The sequence below is a fragment of the Vicia villosa genome, linkage group LG3 (assembly GCF_029867415.1).
Source record: "Vicia villosa cultivar HV-30 ecotype Madison, WI linkage group LG3, Vvil1.0, whole genome shotgun sequence".
NCBI lineage: Eukaryota > Viridiplantae > Streptophyta > Magnoliopsida > Fabales > Fabaceae > Vicia > Vicia villosa.
This window is the reverse complement of record NC_081182.1, coordinates 86,119,462-86,137,047: the sequence shown is the minus strand read 5'-3', so window position 1 is coordinate 86,137,047 and position 17,586 is coordinate 86,119,462. Positions and strand designations below refer to the sequence as shown.

At 34.2% G+C, this 17,586-nt stretch overlaps 1 protein-coding gene across 1 annotated transcript; it reads right to left on the bottom strand.

Annotated features, from left to right (window-relative positions):
- Window positions 1–285: 285 nt before the first annotated feature.
- Window positions 286–16,320, bottom strand: LOC131662119 (N-terminal acetyltransferase B complex auxiliary subunit NAA25-like). Its single transcript, XM_058931816.1, has 19 exons — window positions 15,986–16,320; window positions 15,744–15,900; window positions 15,531–15,649; window positions 15,349–15,423; window positions 14,249–14,342; window positions 13,159–13,277; window positions 12,011–12,081; window positions 10,578–10,719; window positions 10,286–10,461; window positions 9,614–9,822; window positions 8,976–9,106; window positions 7,210–7,286; window positions 5,900–5,974; window positions 5,585–5,777; window positions 4,389–4,508; window positions 4,167–4,305; window positions 3,073–3,113; window positions 2,712–2,957; window positions 286–2,046 (listed from the first exon to the last, which is right to left on the bottom strand). The coding sequence occupies exons 1-19, from the start codon at window positions 16,130–16,132 to the stop codon at window positions 1,342–1,344; spliced, it is 3,036 nt and encodes a 1,011-aa protein (XP_058787799.1). The 5' UTR covers window positions 16,133–16,320; the 3' UTR covers window positions 286–1,341.
- Between the last annotated feature and the right edge of the window lie 1,266 nt (window positions 16,321–17,586).

Genomic DNA, 17,586 nt, shown 5'->3' with positions numbered 1-17,586 from the left:
ATTTATAATACTAAGGGGAAACAATGTTAGTCTCATCTGACATATTTTATCATATTAATTTTGAAATCAATTAAATTTACTCTTGGTTAGATTTAAAAATAAAAGATAAAAAACAACTCATTCAAATACCATGAACTTTTTGTTCAAGTGAAACATGAAGTGAAACTAGATAATCATAAGTAATTTTTGAGTTCGATAGTCGAACCTTCTCAATGTTACTACTTGCGCGATTTAGTACACGTGCTAAAAACCAAGGAGATATAGGTTTGATCAAAATCCCTGAGTTAGAAGCATACAATAAGTGAGAGTCTCAAATGAGACTGCTAAAAGACCGAGGCCATATTATCTAAGCATTTGAAATAAAAGAGCAATAAAGATAAAAGCGCAACTATGGAAATGGAAACTTTAGAATTTACTTATGGATTGATTATTATTGATGCATGAGAAACACATCACATTACACAGGTATACTAATGAGTCTCGCAAAGCAACGTTTTTTGGTCTATGTGCCGTTAAAATACCTTATAAACTCAATATGTACAATGGTAGAAAGAAAATGATACCTGCACAAACTGCCATGCAAATAATTGAAGACACATTTCCATTTAGTTAAAATGGGTCTACCTGAGATACTTCCAGTAATTAGGGTAGATAAGGACTATCACTCTTACAAAACATGTGCCTAACAAAATAAAAAAAGAGCTTTTGAATGATAACTGAAGGTCAGAACAGATATTAACTCTATCAAAAATGTATTTTAAGATTTATTTCTATACACATTAAATAATAAAATTATTTTGTTGGTGTTATTTCCACTATCAAATATCCAAAATAAAATAGAATTCTTATTAAATAATTAACAAAATATTAATTAGAAGATACAGAGAAAAAGAAATAGAAGAAAAAAAGGCGGCATCTATTTTAAAACAAAAAATTTGTTAAGGTGACATTCATTTTGAAACGGAAAAGTATTATTCAAAAAATTCAAACCAGTAGTACATTACCAAAAATTTTGCCCAGACAAACAGCTAAAATTCTCCACCATCAGCATAATGGGGGGACAGCTAAAATTCTCCACCATCAGCATAATGGGGGGACGGTGGAATGTGCACTCAGGAAAATTTTACAGAATGACCGACTAGAGCCAAGTAAGCAAGCAATAATACCGTGATTTCGACAGAGGCTTCTCTCATAAAATCAGTAGAAGAAACAAACATAAAAACAGCAGAACTGAAGCACATTTTCTCAACCCCTGACATTGAAGTTTCCTTTCAGGAGGGATTAAAGAGTCGTTTGTCAAGCTGAAATAAAACTCCTGCATCAGCCACTGATAACATTTCTTCACACTTGAGCTATCTGCTGTTTCAGAGACTGCAATAACTTCAACTTTGATTCACAAATGGCTGAAAATTCCATCAAGACTTTAAGCTTGCCTGTCATCATTTTTCTGGCAACATCAGCAGGATTCCAAGACTTAAGTGAGTGGTATATACCGTCACCAACTTCCGCACTACTCATAGAGGAAATAAATGTTTCTAAAATGTGAAAGACCCGGCCTGGCCCATCATTATGCCCATCTTTCCGGAGAAGAGAAAGAATGTCCTCCGAGTTCTCATCTTCAGGTCTTTTGTTCCATTCATTTAGCCATTTCATAACATCCTCCAATACAAGAGATAATTGCTGAACAGAATCTGTGATTGCGTGAGCCAAATTTGAGCTAGACTGATGGGCCGGCCCACTTCTCTTTTTCTTCTTACTTGATGGAAGACAGGATCTAAGACAAGACTGGATCACAAGTCCATGCCACGCCAAAGGTTCTGTAACTAACTGCATCAGAAGTTGAATGTCACTCCATGGAGAGCATAGTTGGGGCTCCATGGACCTAACCTTCTCAAAAATATACTTCTCCAACATTGAATCTAAGATATTCCAAATAATAGGCTTCCGTTCATCTCTATCTGGGTGTACCAGTTCATGGGAACTCAAGTTCCACGCATTTAAGAATACAGTAAAATTCAACCAGTCAATCAAGTTGGAGTCAGAAACCTGCAACATTTTTTTGAAGATATGAATCAATTTCTTAGTTGCAAACTGCAACAATATATAGATATGTTATCCACACGTAAGAAAAAACATATCAAACATGATGCTACAAGTCAGAAGTGTAGCTAGAACCCCAAACTATAACATGCAGAAATTCAAACAAATGGCCCAAATCTGCAAGCCCTACACTAAATTCTAAATTCAGATCTAGAATAGCTCGATTTTCCACTACCACAGCACATCTAGTGTAAAAGTATATTGTTTCAAGAAATCTCTTCCATTTCATTTCTGAATTCCGAGATATCTAGATCATCACATAGTTATTTCAAGTTAGTTCTCCATTAAACAAGTGATTGGGCTTAAGTGGTTAATGACTCCACTTACGGACAAATCGTTCAGAAGGACCCAAATTCAAATCATGGGGGAACAATTCTCAGACCCGCTTTACTTACCTCCTGGCCAAACTTTGGATTGCCAGGGGCCCCTTCCCCTGGAAACCAGAGAATTAACACCAAAATAATTTAGTTCTCCATTAGAAAAATATTCATACAAGTCTGCATTTGTACGAGTATAACATGCAAAAACATTACAGCAGTGTTACAAAGTCTCAGTTTCATGGATCTCCTAAAATATTTTGCAATGGTGCATAAAAGCATAAGCATTCATACCACAGATCTTTCGCCATTAGAGAAACCCTTGACCACTTCTATTGCTTCACTAAGAGAAAAGCCCAAAAACTGTGCAAAGCGCTCCAGCAATAATTTCAGCTCCAATGTGATGCCTGGTGTATCAGGACCGTTGGCCACATGCTCCTTGATTGATGACGAAGCACTTTGAATTGATAGATAGATCATTCGTGGGAGTAAGGATTTCTTCTCAATGTCTCTCTTTAAACTTGTCTCCCTTTCTTTGGTCTACAGTGTTGACAAACCAAGCAATAAAGAAACGAAATATTAAAAAACTTTGTTTATACAACCACAAACATTATTTATAATCTGATAACAAATTGTTCAGATGGAATTGACTTACCAATATTTCTCTAGGACAATATGAAATCCCTTGGAATGGCCCTGAAACAGAAGACAAACTATCTGATAAGTTTAATTGTGAAGACCCTAACACCTGTAATTTTCAATTTAAATTGGATCTTTAAAATCTCATCTTTTAAAAAAAACAGATCATGGCTACTGCATTGCTTAAACATGTGCCTTTTTTTCTGTAGTTTTTAATATTATTTAGTAATGTCTGATCAGGCAAAAGAGCATAAAGTATTGCAGCACAGGTGGTCAAAAAATTAACAAATTTGACCAGATTAATCGATCAATAATCAATTGCACCATAATAATGTAATGGACCTCTGCTTTGACCATAACATTGTAATGGATCTGTGCTTTGACCATAATATTGTAAAAAACATTTGCTTGAGGTAATATTTTTTTTAACAGCTTAATATTAGGTTATACATTATTTGTTAATTGTAACCAAAACATGATGTATCACGTACATTTTCATTTGTAAAAAAGCCAATTTTATATTCATTTTAACCAATGGTATCACATATACTTTCAATTGTATAAAGCCAATTTTATATTCATTTTAACCAATGAAGCACGGACACCTCTAAGGGTAGGCATGTCAAGGTTGTGCGACACGTGTTAAAAAACTCACAAAAGTGTCCAAAAATACTCTTTGAATTGATGTCCGACACATGTATAACACTCGTACAAAATACGTCGAACAATTCAGACAAGTGTTTTAAAAAAATTGTTTTTTTCTTTGCTTTAACACACCTTATACATTTTCAGAAGAAATCTCATACACATTTAAAAGGTTCAAACATGTGTTGAAGCAATATTGATCTATGGAGAATTAATGACATTAAATTTGATTAGGATATTTTTAACTCTTTTAATAGTAGATGGATAAGTAAAAGTCAAACACTATCATATATGTTGCGATGCCGGTGCTCTATGTTTTTGACATTATAGGTGTCGGAGTGTCCGCACCGTGTTCCAATGTCCATATCGGAGGGTGTGCTTCATAGATTTTATCTCACACATACTTTGAGGATTCATTTTCTTTTAAAAACCAATGTTAAATAGTTGCAAGATTGAGAAACTAACCTAGAAGGTAATTTTTCTCTAATGTTGGTGTCCACCAGGGCCGTGACTCCAAGTCTTCATTGAAGGTCAAAGACTTTGACCCAATCTCATTAGACAGCTCAAGGAAGTGAATCCCACATTTCATGCTTTGAAGGATGCCCTGAGAAAATATGAACTTGTTAAACCAACCATTATATTTATAAAGAAAGGCAACATGTAACAAAACTGGAAAATGTGAATCACCTCTTCATCTTCAATGTTATTTGCATTCTGTTTTAGCTGTAAAAGGGGTGTTTCCACTCGTGCCACCAAATACTGACTAGAATGTTGCAACCTATCTTTGAACTGGACAAATTCCATTATCTGGAACATGAAGTAAATGTAAGCCTCAATTCAAACATGGACACAGTGCTTTAAAGATTATGTTAGAATCGACATGACATAGACATAAGATTAAAATGACAGAATTAAGACGTAGTTATTTCTGAGAATATGTTTCTGTATTATAGATCTGAGTTGTGAACTAACATTTGTATCGTACATAGTAGTTATAAGCTTTAACTCACTTGTAGTTGGACAGCTGTAATTTGAACTAACTGACTGACTTGTGAGTTGCTTATGATAGTATTATTGATGGTGGATGGCGGCCCATGGCATAGAGCCAAAATCCCAGAATAACCCTGACATAAGACACCGCCATATCGGCATATATATGGCGCCCTATCCTGTACACACTTGGCCATGGTGAGAGCCAAAAACCCACCACCAATATCTGCCATGGACGATATTTGACAACAGTCTTTGAACTGTACATATGCTAAGAGTCCATTTGTGTAATACAGTATACAACACTGAGACTATATAGAAACATAAACCATACAGTACAAGTTTTGTACTCTAATATGCCGTGTCCACATGCATATACTTTTTGTTACCTAGGCAGCCCCATCTCAACCACGAGCACTAAATGGACAGATGCATACTAATCATGTTTTGAATACAGGCAGCCCACTAAGAATACAACAAAATAAGATCAAATCTCAACTTCATTTCTAGCTAGGTTCATCAGAGATCAGCACATTAAGTAGCAAAAAATTTCCTTTCGAAGTATTCTACAAAAAGAACCTGTTCTGCCCTTATCAGTTTTGAATTTTCGCCTTGCATTATTTATGAATAGACTTAAAACCTAGTAAAATGTTGCAGAGGATTCAACCACAAAATATATTAATTTTTGGGAGAGGTGGGGAGTGCAGACGGATTGATAATCTCTCTAGATATGAATATTGTAACTAGGCATTGATTATCTAGACTGACAGGCCTGAAGAAATCTTTTAAAGAAACTAGGCTTACAATTGCAGATCTATGCATCCATATACTTCATTGATAATCTAGTTTAAAAGGATAGTTACTAGAAGTAATAAAGACTCAAGTATACATACTTTTGAGTAATTTTTATGATGATAGGCAAGAGATGTTAAATCTGCAGATTCTCTGAAGTGGTCATCCATAAACTTCAGGTAGTCCTTTAGCAGACCATTTAACTCGGACCATAGAGGAGAGACCAACATCTGAGGTAAAATGTGGTGTAGCATACTTTCCGTTAAGATATTCTTGATATCCAGTGATTTATACCTGGAGAGAACAAAGATATGTGTTGAATAAGATAGACTGATAGTGGCAACAAATTACTTAAAAGCAGAAATACTATGGAGACTTTTCAATGACCTAAAATATAATTAAATGAACAACCTTACCATTCATGTGCCACTGAAAGAGCACCAAAGTGGCAATACAAGTGCAGTAGTAATATCTTGTACTGTGATACATATCTGCACAAACAAGAAAGGTGCATAAGCTATTTCAAAGTAAAACTATCATTATAAAAGAATCACAAGTATTTAGCTTAAGATCTGCCACTTTGAACCAAATCATCTAATGCATCAGAGGCAACAGTGTTAACACGCTAAGTAACCAAGATTGACAGTAATCTTAAGATATCACACACTACACTCTTCAAAATTAGAAACTATTTTGCTATTGTGTCAACCAAATAACAAATTAAAAAATTCATTCCTGACTCAAAGTATGCATCCAGATCATATATAATGAATGGAGTGCAAATATGAATTATAGGATATTTTGTATAATCCATAGGTTTATTCATTCAAGAAAGTCAAACAAACTACTGACTGGTATACTCAAGTCAAAACAAACTACTGACACTACTGACTTGGCATAATCCAAACTACTGACTTGGCATAATCCAACGTTTTCAAGTCAAAAGTCATCATATACCAATTGCTAACTAACTTAATCGTGATAAACTCAAATCCTAATGTAAGTATTTAAATAAATAGAGCAGTTATAACTCACAAAATAATCTAAGAAAAAATACAAACAGTAATTTGAATTAAATCCAAGAGATGTTGCGTCAAGTTATTAGATAATAAAGCTAGGCTTTTAAATTTTTGTACACTATTATCTTATGATTACATAGCTATTCTGCTCACAAAGCAGATTCTCTAATGGCGATAGTTCACAAATGCATAATACCAATGATAGTATAAAACTATTACAGTCCTTTAAAATGAGTGAAGTGTAAAGAGAGAAAATCAATATAACTTTAGCAAATATGTGATTTGTTATGATTTTCCTATGATATCCACCTTTGATTTGTTAATCAATGATATTAGGAGCAACTCATTTTAGAGGATCCCGATTCTACCTTATTATATTACACATGGGCTGTAAAGACACAAAACATTGGCCATATGTGCTACATGTAGCCAGAGACCAATGCAAGTTCAATGAAATGCTTCGGCTTGATGCACTTTCATGGGACATTTCAAGGTATAATAATACGAAATAATTAATAGCACTGAATTGGAGTCATCTGAAAACCAAATGTATTTTTGACAAACTCATAATTTATATGATTTACCTATAAACTTTGACTTGTTAATCAATGATATTAGGAGCAATTCACTTTAGAGGAATCGGTTTCTACAGTATTATATTACATATGTGAGATTACAAGGTATAATACAAAATAATTATCCCTGACCTTCGTATCGACAAGCCAAACTCCAAAACCATGACCGCTTCTACCAAATAGCCGATATTTTTGGTACGCCAGAATAACTACATCAATAGCAGTAGTTAATATAGCAGTCAGATTATTGTCTAAATATTTGCAATGATAAGATTACCTGTAATGCAGTACTATAACACAACAATGTTTGGCCATATTGCAAACAATACACGAAGTAAGCATACACAATTCCAAGGCAGAATAAATAATTTAATTTTTGAAGTAATATAAATTATTTTTTGGTTTTAAATTTACTTGAGAAACAAACAAATTACCAGTTTTTAAGTTCTATTAGCCGTTTAGTTAGAGAATTTCTAACTAGACCCCATGGATCTCTCACGCACATGCGAATTGGCAAAATAGCCCTCCTACTTCCATAGATGTACCTCCGGAAGCACCTTTTAAAAAAAAAAAAAAAAATTGGTTTTTTACGTAGATACATCTACTGAAGCGTTAAAACATAGTTAAACTAGGGATTTTCCCAATTAATTGGGAAAATCTCAAATTAATTAAGTTCATGAAATCTTCCGTAGCTACATCTACGGAAGGGTTTGAAAATAGAATGTTCCGTAGATGTACCCACGGAACATTCTGTTATATTTTCAAATCAACTACATTTCACTCCTACACTCCAATTTTTTAAACAAAATTGGAACATCAAATCAAATTTTAGTAAATCAAAGTAATTGGAAAACCTCAATTGCACTATTTTGATTTACTATAATTTGATGTTCTATTTTTGTTATAAAAATTGAGTTTCGGAGTGAAATGTAATTGATTTAAAATATAACAGAATATTCCGTAGGTACATCTACGGAACACTCTATTTTCAAACCCTTCCGTAGATGTAGATACGAAAGATTTCATGAACTTGGGATTTTCCCAATTAATTGAAAAAATCTCAAGTTTCACTATGTTTTAACGTTTACGTATATGCATCTACCGGAAAAACCAATTTTTTTTTTAAAAAAAAGTGCTTCCGGAGGTACATCTACGGATGCAGGGGACATAAATGGAATTTCGCCAGGTGGCTAAGAGATTCATGGGGTGTATTGAGAAATCCTCTTTAATTATATGATTGTTTTGGAGAAAAAACCTGATGAGTATGCTAAAAGCTCGGATCACTTCTAGCCTCTGAAGCACAAGTACATCAGAAATGGCTGATTACCTCTATTTGTAAGTGTGGGGTTCTATATATCAGAGCTGCACCTTTTATTTTGGTTGGGTACACAAAGACGCAATAACACACGTGCTAAACGCACAAAAAGGATCAGGTTCACAAAATGGATTTAATTAATACAATAGGGTTTTCTTAATTACAGCGAGGGAAACAATATTGGTTAATCTGCAGCTGGGAAACATTATTGGGTTCTCTTGTCTAGCTTACAACGATCGATACAAGTGAGTCTGCAACTTGCAACACATACCAGTGTTGTTAAAAAGCGGCCATGGCAAATTTCAGTGCAGTTTTTGACCCAACCGCTATTAGAATTTTAAGAAGGATTTTGCTACAGTCCACAACATGGTGTTTGGAGGTGGCCAAGTATGAGAAAATTTGGGACTTCCGCTATGTAGACAATAGATTCTAGCACAAGTTGCATAACACTAATAATAATTATCAACAACTTGAATATTCATATGTAAACAGGGAACAAATACTACAAGAGAAGAATATCTTCTAAATCATTTTTGACAATGATCAGCATAAAAATTTAAATAAAAAATGAAATATGGCATACCTGAACCAAAATATTGCATGTAATTGAAAGCAGCTCCTCGCCATGCATGCTCTCTTGAGGATCAAAACCCTTTGAAAGTGGAAGGTTTTTGCAATACGTTTCAAACATTTGAACACAGGAGACCTCAACATCTGGGACAAGTTACGGTGAACTACATTAATACTCAATATGGAAGTTCAGGAAGTGACCTTCAAGCCACAAGTGGAAAACAGGAGCAGCTTGTTTCTAACCTCTCCCAAGTGTGGAAAAAGAAAAAGAAAAGTTGGAATAAAAAAATTAGGAATACTTTAAAAGAAGGGGTCATTTCGGTAGTAGAAGCAAAACAATATTGTCAAAATGGAGCAAGATTGAAGGTTTAATCAACTAATAAAAAATATTCTTTGTTTTATATATAAAAAATAAATAAGATATGTTCAACTGATAATTAGGTGTAAAGCACCAACCTCAAGTGTCCATGAAAAAATAACTTCTGGTTTTATGGATCATGTGCATGTCCACTCAGCCATGAGATAGAATTATAATTAAATTATTAAAAAGTCAATTAAAGAATCATAGGAGAACTGGTCATATAATGAATATGTCAATGACTTCCCTGAAAATCTAATTAAAAAAGGTGAATGCCACAATATGAAACTCACCACTTGCAGAAGACTTAAACATGTCCCCTAGCAATAACTGTTGTTTAATTTTAGAAATGCTTATAGACAGCCCAAGTGCCTTGGTTGGTGGAGTTGATAATGTGTCATTGCTTTTCATTAACTTCCCCAAGAGCTCTGCCTTCTTATCAGTAGTGAAGGCTTCAATAAACATTTCAACATCAGAAGTAAAGCAGGCCAAATGACCAAACCTGAGAACAAACAGAGTTCTTAATCAAACAAGTTTCACATTTACAAAAACACTTTAAATATGTATGAAATAAATTTTTCTAAAATAAATGATTATATAGCTAGCCAATCTAGAGTTACAAACAATCATGTTAAAACCTACAGGAAAACTGACATCTTTCTGCAACAAAAAAATTTTAAAGATACTAAAAATTGTGTTTTCACTCTTCGCAGTTAAAACAAACTGAAGTAAGCTCCAGAGTAATAAATAGTTTGCACAAGAACCAACAGACTCTAGCACCAGGAGCACTAGATCGGGAACCCTACGGTTTGTTCCCCATCAACACTAGTCAGTCAACACTAGTCAATGACTCGATGTAAAATGTAATTCACTCCTAACAAAGCACTGCATCAATGTGTGTGATATTTGAGGATAAAACTAAGAATCTATAAGAATTTTATGTTCTGTTCTGTGCTACAATGTACCTGCAGAAGTATTGTACAATGACATCCATTAAGGTGTCATCGTTTCCGTTCCCACGTAAATGCCTTCTTCTTTCGATTTCTATAGTTGCCAGGTATGGACATCTTACAGAACTATCAGAAGTTTCTGTTTGTAACCTCAGTATAAAAGCTGATGCAATTGATATTCGACTGTCAAACTGCACTGATGTTAGTAGTTTACAATTATACATGAATCAAGCTCTACACAAATAGTAAATGCCACTTTCATCCATAAATATTGTCTTAATTAAACACTCTCAAAGACAAAAGTCACCTGTTCGTCTGTCAAGTGTGATACTTTGCAACTGACAAATTTTGGGGGGTGAACTGGATCATTAACAGCCTCATCACACCAAATGCTTCCATCTTCCAGTAAACAGCCTAGGTAATGAAGGAAACACTCCCAATCGTCTGGACTGCCAAAAGAAGAAACAACATCAATGGTAGAAAGGGCTGGCGCAATGAGTTTTATTCAAGAAACAAACATCTTAAAATTCACTTCATGACTCGAGTGTAAAATATAGAAAGAGGGCACAACTTGCTTGTAGACTACAAGTTAAGAAGGTAAATCTTAGAGCACGGCATAACATATAGAGGCACAAATCAAGAACAAATGACAGTTTGAAAGCAAGGAAGAGAGATAAGGCCTGAAAAGGATTTATAAAGAATGGCCAACCCTCGACTTACATGCCACGCCGGCTTAGTAGGGTTGAGTTAGAATCAAAAGCTAAGATGGTATCAACGTAGCAACCATATTAACCACGCACCAAGCTAATAGTGCTTAGATTGAGGGTGTATATGAAAAAACCCATATCTCAACTCAATGATTCAACTAGTGACCCATTAACACAACACCCCGATCGAGTTGATGACTGGTACGAATTTAATAACATTAATCAAGGATGTGTACTATGAGATCTCTTACGGATCAAAATTAGTGACAGAATGCAAGTGGGTACCAGAGACTTCCACACAAGTATGGACTCAAGAATAGGTACCGTGTTGCGTACTTTTTGAAATAAATGGAAAGCTAGAGATGGAATGACATGCTTTAGAAACACATGTATTTTGTTTAGGTGGGAGTAAATATGAATATGTTGAATGTAAGTTTAGTGAGAGGCACACTAATTCCACAAAAAAATAAAAACTAGATACCATACCACTAATGGCATTGGGGATCCAGCATACGGAATGATGGGGAAATAGATGGTGAATTATGGCTTAGGAAAAAGGTTGTGCAAAATAAAGTGCTTTGAGAGTTGGTATGTGAAAGAAAAGTATTGATCATGCTTAAGATAAAATCTTAGCATAGTCAAAAAAAATGTAATGTTATATAGGATTAAATGTTGGGTGATAAAAAACAACAAAATGATAAGCTCCATATTATAAAGATGAGAAAATTATGACTAATAAGCAGCAACTCTAAACGAGAAAAGTTAATGAAAAATGTATTAGAAGAAAAGATAGGGTAGCAAACGTTGTTGGAAAAGATAATAGAATTCCATCGTAAGTTATTTCATCATATTTGAAAATGGTTTATGATAAAGATAAACCATTACAGCGCTATTTCATTTTTATAGCTGACCCACCTAGTTGAAAAGACAACCAAGACCACTTTATCCATTAACATTTAACAATTACCACCGGCTAACCAACTAAGCTTTTGAAATGTCATGTTTAAACAAGAATTCAGCATCCAAGGCATACCATGACTCCAGAATTTTGTGAAAGATATCAGCAGCTGCAGTGTAGTCACATGCCAGAGCCAGGAGTCTCCCCTGTCAACTTAAAGTCAGAGTATAAAGGTTAGTGAGAAAAGTCAAACAATACAAATGAAAATAATTCCCCATGTTTATTTTCCTATTTTATATAGGAACAACAATGTTAGAGAAAGAAAAGATAGAAGGGTGAACGAGAATGATAAGAGGATATGATGGAATAATAGTAATACACATGTAAAGATTAAAGCTTCCAAGTTCTCAACCCCTCTACAAGTCAAACAAGGGAAACAAAACCTTTAAAAAAAGAGTCTGAATAGCAACATAGCTTATAGACAATCCATGAAAACAATCAAATCTCAAAGCAAGTTAGTTCGATCAGTATTCTTCAGTTTTCTATATTTAGCTAAGCATCACCTCTCAATATATGTCTCTTTAATTAAGCAGCAGCTGCAAAATTATTTTACTTACAAATAGATCAAAATTATAAGTTTTAATTTTAAGAAAGTACACGTTTGTACAAGTTTTAACTAATTTTATTGCTGGGCGTTTAAAAAAATGTTTGTCTCAGGACCTATTTTCAAATATTATATCCTTACAAATTACAACTGCATGGAACGCTACACTATTAAGTTTCACTAACTTTGTAACAAACAGATTTATTTAATTATGACTTCCACCATATTATTAACCATGGAAAATGTCCTCCCAAATATGAAATACCAATATTATTCAGTTTACTATATTTAGCTAAGCATCGCCCCCCAATATAAGTTATGTCTCTTTAATTAAGCAGCAGCTACACAATACATTTACTTTCAAATAGATCAAAATTATAATATGAAAATAAGTACACTTCTGTGTTAGTTTTTATTAACTCTATTGATGGGCATTTCAAAGAGAATTTGCCTCAGGATCTATTTTTAAATATTATTGCTTAGAAGTTACTATCTTTGTAATATACAGATTTATTAAATTATGACTTCCACCTTATTATTAACCATGGAAAAACATCTTCCCAAATACCAATATTCCCTTATAATTTAATTGGATGGACAATTAATTCATAATAAATAAGAAGCAGAACTCAAAAGTTAAACTGAAGTTACATGAAAGGAAGAAAACTATTGAGATTACCTGCAGTCGTAGCTTATCAACTTTAATCATCAAAAGTGATCCCATTTTTCCCGATAGAATTTCCAAAGCATCCCCAAACTTAGCTTGTTGTTCCAATATGGAAACGTAGACCATAAGAGCTGCAACCAATTTTGGGAATTTAAACTATTGAACATATGCTTTGTTTAATGGCATGACAGCAGTATTGTCAATTGTGACCGCTATGCAATAGTGTTATTGTGCCATCATGGCAGCTATTTAACAACATTTTGTACTTAGTAGTATATCGTGAAACAATAAAGGTTTGTCCGAATTCCACTGTGCTATAGCGCTATAGAGGTATAGTGCCACTATACCAGCTATCTAACATCACTGCACAGCAGCAGTCTTATGTTTGCCCAAAATAAATAAGAAAGAATCGTGGAATAGAATGTTTGTCTTTTGATTTGGATTTGTGGCATCTTTTTCCCCTTTTCTTCCTTATACAATTTACTATCTACAATCTTTAAGGTTTCAGTATTCCATTATTGAAATTCTCTATGTTTAGTAACTTAATGATATGGAATTCTTTTAGTTGAAATTTCTCTTGGCATCTTGGGTCTCTTGATCCTTCTAGGGTGTTCGTGTAAAATGTAAATCCAGTGTTGTCGATGGCGGATGGCGGTCCATGGCGAAGAGCCAAAATCCCGCCATACTGGCCACTTTGCGGCGCCGTTATTGCGGATTATGGCGGAAAAACCCGCAATAGCGGACGATATTTACCATTGCGGCGAGCCCAAAAACCACCATGTATATCCGCCATAGCGGCCATGGCGGGGCAAGCTTAGAACCAGTCTTGCATCTAACTTCTTACTTGTACCTTTAGGAAGAGCCCCTGAGTGATAAACTTCTTTTTGATAGGACTAGGAGTTTGGGGCATCTACTTAATGTAAGCTAGGTGAATTGTTAGAGTTCCCTCATAGATTTATAAAGGGACTGGCAATTTTGTATATATTTTCACAGTACGATCCCTTATTCTCTAATCTCTCTGTAATCTTCTCCTTTTGTATCAATGAATTTCTTTTTTATCAAAATAATATTGATGATGATTATAATGATATTAGAAGATCACCTTCAGGGTCGTGTAAGCTATGTGAAGTAACATGTTTCTTAAGTAAGCCTTCAGCTAAAACTAAAAGTTTATCTCCTCCGTTGCCACAAAGCACCTATCATGAATTCAGTACACATAAAATAAGTCAATATAAGTCCGTCACCAAGAATAGATTAATAAATTTGAAGGAAAATACTAACGATGTCACATCAATGAAATATTGTTGAAAGCATCACAAGGATATGCATGAGGTCCAGCCAGTTTTAAAAATTAAAATATTACAGATAAATTACAGATTAGTGGCAGATTAGGGCATTCAAGAGTTAGGTTCAGAAAAGATTATAATATAAGCAATGATACATTGATATCGATAACTAGCCCAATTTAAGACCATATAGTTACAACACATTTAAATCTATCAATGGATGAAAGGTCGTTATAGCTTCAAACAGCTTCAGTTAAATATTCTTTACTAACAGATAGATTTCAGTCTTGCATTGTATCTATATCTATATATAATTACATTACAGGTTGATTATGAATGGGACAAAACTTCTTGAACCTGAAACTAGACCAAGACTCTAGAGCTACTACAATCATCAGCAGCATTGGTCTTGCATCTAGTCACATACATGCCTTGAGATCAATCCAAACTGCATATAAAATATTTTCTTAAAACTAGATCATTTCCATGCAACTGAGTAAGAAATTTTCTGCACTCCTCTTTACTTAATTAATCATATTATAAGCATTTCGATCAATTAGTGTATTTAGAATTTATAAATCTTACAATTACAAGTTTGACTAACAGAAAGAAGGAAAAAACAATCAAGAGACAAAACAATAATTCTAAAATTAACAATCAAAACTACACTTAATCATGGGACAGCAATAACTGTAAGAAAATCGACATATTATTTAATTCTCAGCAGTGTCCATGATATTCTAAATGTACTCTACTTTCTCTCGTCTATCCATTATATGATATAATATAATGACATTCCATTTTCATTTCACATTCATCCCTCCTTAAGCTCACTCAGCACATCGAAACAAACACTTCAACACACACTGCATAAGATAACTCGAGTGGATAAAGAGAGAAAACAAGTGGGGAGAACCTGTAATTGGATGCTACAAACAGCCCAAAGAAGATATTTCTCTTCTCCAGAAAGCTTGTACATTTTGATAGCTGTCTGCAAACACAAAACAGAAAATGATAGAGGTATAAAGTTAGTTAACATTAATTAAACAAAATAAAAAACCACATTCATAGAGATGAGCAAACAGCAAACGAACAAACCTGCTGCTGTTTCACAAATGAGTACTCGCGAACATAGCAGTTAAACAATCCCATCATGAGTTCCATTTTATTAGGAAATTTACCACAGGCATGTTCATAGCATTCAGTAGCCAAATCCACTAAACAAACAAACTCTAGTCAACAACACAACACAGCACAATAAAATAAAAACAGATAAAATTGAACAAAATTTAAAGAAAAAACTATACTGACGGCGATCCAGACGCTGAAAGACTATCTGCAATGTACTGAGAGTGAGATCATCAATCAAGAGAGAATCATTGGAAAAGAGATATTCCTTAGCATTGAGTGAAACAGAGAAAGCATCTTCAGGTTTCCCCATTCTTTCAAGAACGAGAGCTTTAAGAGCCTAATTAGAGACAAAAACCAAGAAAATCAGTTCAATTTCACAGTTATCGTAAAGAAACAAGAATGAAATCGGAAAATGATCTTACGAGAGCGTAAGGTGAATTAGCGTGCTTAGCGAGGAGCGTGGTAACGTGTTTGAGAGCGTTCTTGAACTGGCGAGAATCAATGGCGTCCCATACCGGACGAACCTTCCGTTCCGGAATACCTCCGGCGTAGCCGAACTTGGATGCCATTGGAGAGAAGCGTGGTGCTGGTTCTTGTTCGTCGGAAAGACGCGAATGAGTTGAGAGAGAGAGAGAGAGAGAGAGAGAGAGAGAGAGAGAGAGAGGGGCTGAAGAAGGAGAAAACCTAGAAATGAAGTGAAAGTGTGAAACACAACTGGGCTTTGGATTGGGATTGGAGAGTACAATAGTGAGCAAGGTTCAAAACGATTTACATATGGACTTTCATGTACTAAACTTTTTTTTTTATTTTTCCATTTTAAGGATAAACATTTCTTTTACACAATACTCCCTCATTACCATTTTAATTTTTTTATTTTTCTATTTTAAGGATAAACATTTCTTTTACACAATACTCCCTCATTACCTTTTTAATTGTCACATTCAAATTTTTTAAACATAGAGCAAAACTAATAATAATTGTTATTTTTAAACTATACTTTTTTTTTATAATATTCTTAATTTTTATTTATTTTAATATATTTTTTTCTTTTTCATAATAATTAGTTAAGGACAATTTTGACAAAATTATGATGATTAATACATTAAAATTTGAATTTGATTTAAGTATTGATCATGTGGTAGTGATAAATCTTTTGAGGAATAATTGTGCCGTCTATTATAGTCTTTTCCGATTTAAAGATTAGTCTCTGCAATTACGCGCGCAAAACATATTTGATTTATACAAAAAAAAATAGTTTATAGTTGATTAAATAGTTGATAAATTAATTTGAATGTCTAGTAAATTAGTTGTTACATCAATTCGTAAATGAAAAATGACACAGAAGGACGTTTTTTAATTAAGAAATTGATTATCTCATTATATTATTAAATTAAATTAATTTTTATTCAATAAAAATAAATATATAAATAAACACATGCAAAACATTTTATTTTATTTTATTTTTATAATAATCAAATCTTTGATTAAAATAAAAAATAAAAAATACAAGACAATCGCTTGAATCCAGCCAGTAAATTAAAGGACAATTACACCATCAAAAGATTAACTATATGATTTCTAATTTTTATATAAGTTCATCCTCTAAAGGGGTGGCAAAACGGGTCCGGCCCGCGGAGAAAGCCCGTTTTACCCGCACTTTTACGCGGGGCGGGGCGGGGCAAGGTTTTAGGCCCACACCCTTTAATGTGTCCGCCCCGTCCCGCACCGTTTTTTTTGCGGGCTTTTGCGGGCATTAACTTTTTCATACCATTTTACTATTTTTAGGCATAAAAGTTTCAATGCCCGCGGGCTTTCTCCGCCCCGCCCACACTTTTTTCGGGACGGGACAAGGTTTTAGACTCACAAAATCAAATATGCCCGCCCCGCCCCGCCCCATTTTTTCGCGGGCTTTTACGGGGCGGGCCTAAACGCGGTGGGCATGCCCGTTTGCCACCCCTAATCCTCTATACATAATAGTATCAATAATCTTGTTACTTGTGTAAGTATTATTTACTTTGCCTCT